Source organism: Salvelinus sp. IW2-2015, unplaced genomic scaffold (genome assembly GCF_002910315.2).
Source record: "Salvelinus sp. IW2-2015 unplaced genomic scaffold, ASM291031v2 Un_scaffold4539, whole genome shotgun sequence".
Classification (NCBI taxonomy): Eukaryota; Metazoa; Chordata; class Actinopteri; order Salmoniformes; family Salmonidae; genus Salvelinus; species Salvelinus sp. IW2-2015.
The window spans coordinates 1-1,094 of record NW_019945809.1 but is presented as its reverse complement, the minus strand read 5'-3'; the positions used below and the strand labels follow the sequence as shown (position 1 = coordinate 1,094).

The 1,094-nt window shown below is 47.6% G+C and overlaps 1 protein-coding gene across 1 annotated transcript in view; it reads right to left on the bottom strand.

Annotated features, from left to right (window-relative positions):
• Positions 1–1,088, bottom strand: part of LOC112077412 (endosomal transmembrane epsin interactor 1) — a 7,112-nt gene extending 6,024 nt beyond the window's left edge. Inside the window, exon 1 of the mRNA XM_024143930.2 lies at positions 777–1,088. Coding sequence (XP_023999698.1) covers positions 777–956 — 180 coding nt within the window. The 5' untranslated portion in view covers positions 957–1,088. The remainder of the gene's footprint in view (positions 1–776) is intronic.
• Between the last annotated feature and the right edge of the window lie 6 nt (positions 1,089–1,094).

Sequence of the window (1,094 nt, the reverse complement as noted above, 5' to 3'; positions counted from 1 at the left end):
ATCCATCCTCAGTTTTCTCATATCACAGCCATTGAACTCTGTAACTGTAGTAAAGTCACCATTGGCCTCATGGTGAAATCCCTGAGTGGTTTCCTTCCTCTCCTACAACTGAGTTAGGAAGGAAGCCTGTATCTTTGTAGTGACTGGCTGTATTGATACACCATCCAAAGYGTAATTAATAACTCAAAGGGATATTCAATGTCTGCTTTTTTCATTTSTACCCGTCTACCAATATGTGCTCTTCTTTGCGAGGCATTGGAAAACCTCCCTGGTTTTGTGTTTGAAATTCACTGCCCAACTGAGGAACCTTACAGATAATTGTACGCGTGGGGCACACAGAGTGAGTCCATGCAAGTTATTATGTGACTTGTTAAGCACATGTTTACTCCTGAATATATTTGACTAAAACGTAAATGATCACATATACAATATTATGTGTGGGAATACTTTGGAGCAGATTTCCAGAACTAAAATCACTTGGAGCTGATTTCCTGGTGTTGTTATAGTCTTCTTTTTTTGGTGGGGGGTGGAAATAAAATCTTTACCTGTTCTATGTAGCCTCTATGTAGCCTCTTTAGCAGTTCTATGTAGCCTCTATGTAGGCTCTTCAGCAATTCTATGTAGCCTCTATGTTGCCTCTTTACCGGTTCTATGTAGCCTCTATGTAGCCTCTTTACCTGTTCTATGTAGCCTCTATGTAGCCTCTTTAGCAGTTCTATGTAGCCTCTATGTAGCCTCTTCAGCAGTTCTATGTAGCATCTATGTAGCCTTTTTACCTGTTCTATGAAGCTGGCACAGCGGACGGCCTCCTCCATGTGTTCCTGGTCTGAGCGCAGCACGCTACGGATGCTGTCCACCAGCTCCTGGACCTCGGGGGTCAGGCTGCAGTGGGCCGGCTGCTCTAGAAACCTGCTGACCAGCTGCTGGGTGTGTCTGTAGCTCTGGTAGTCCACCATGGAGGAGGGCCGGGGACGCCGCGGGGCTCTACCACCCCGCCGGAGAGTCACCGTCTGGGTCCGGGAGGACTGGGCAGCCAGGGTGGACTTGGAAGTCTGGGTGGAGACCTCGGTGGTCTGCGTGGCTGCTTCACAGCT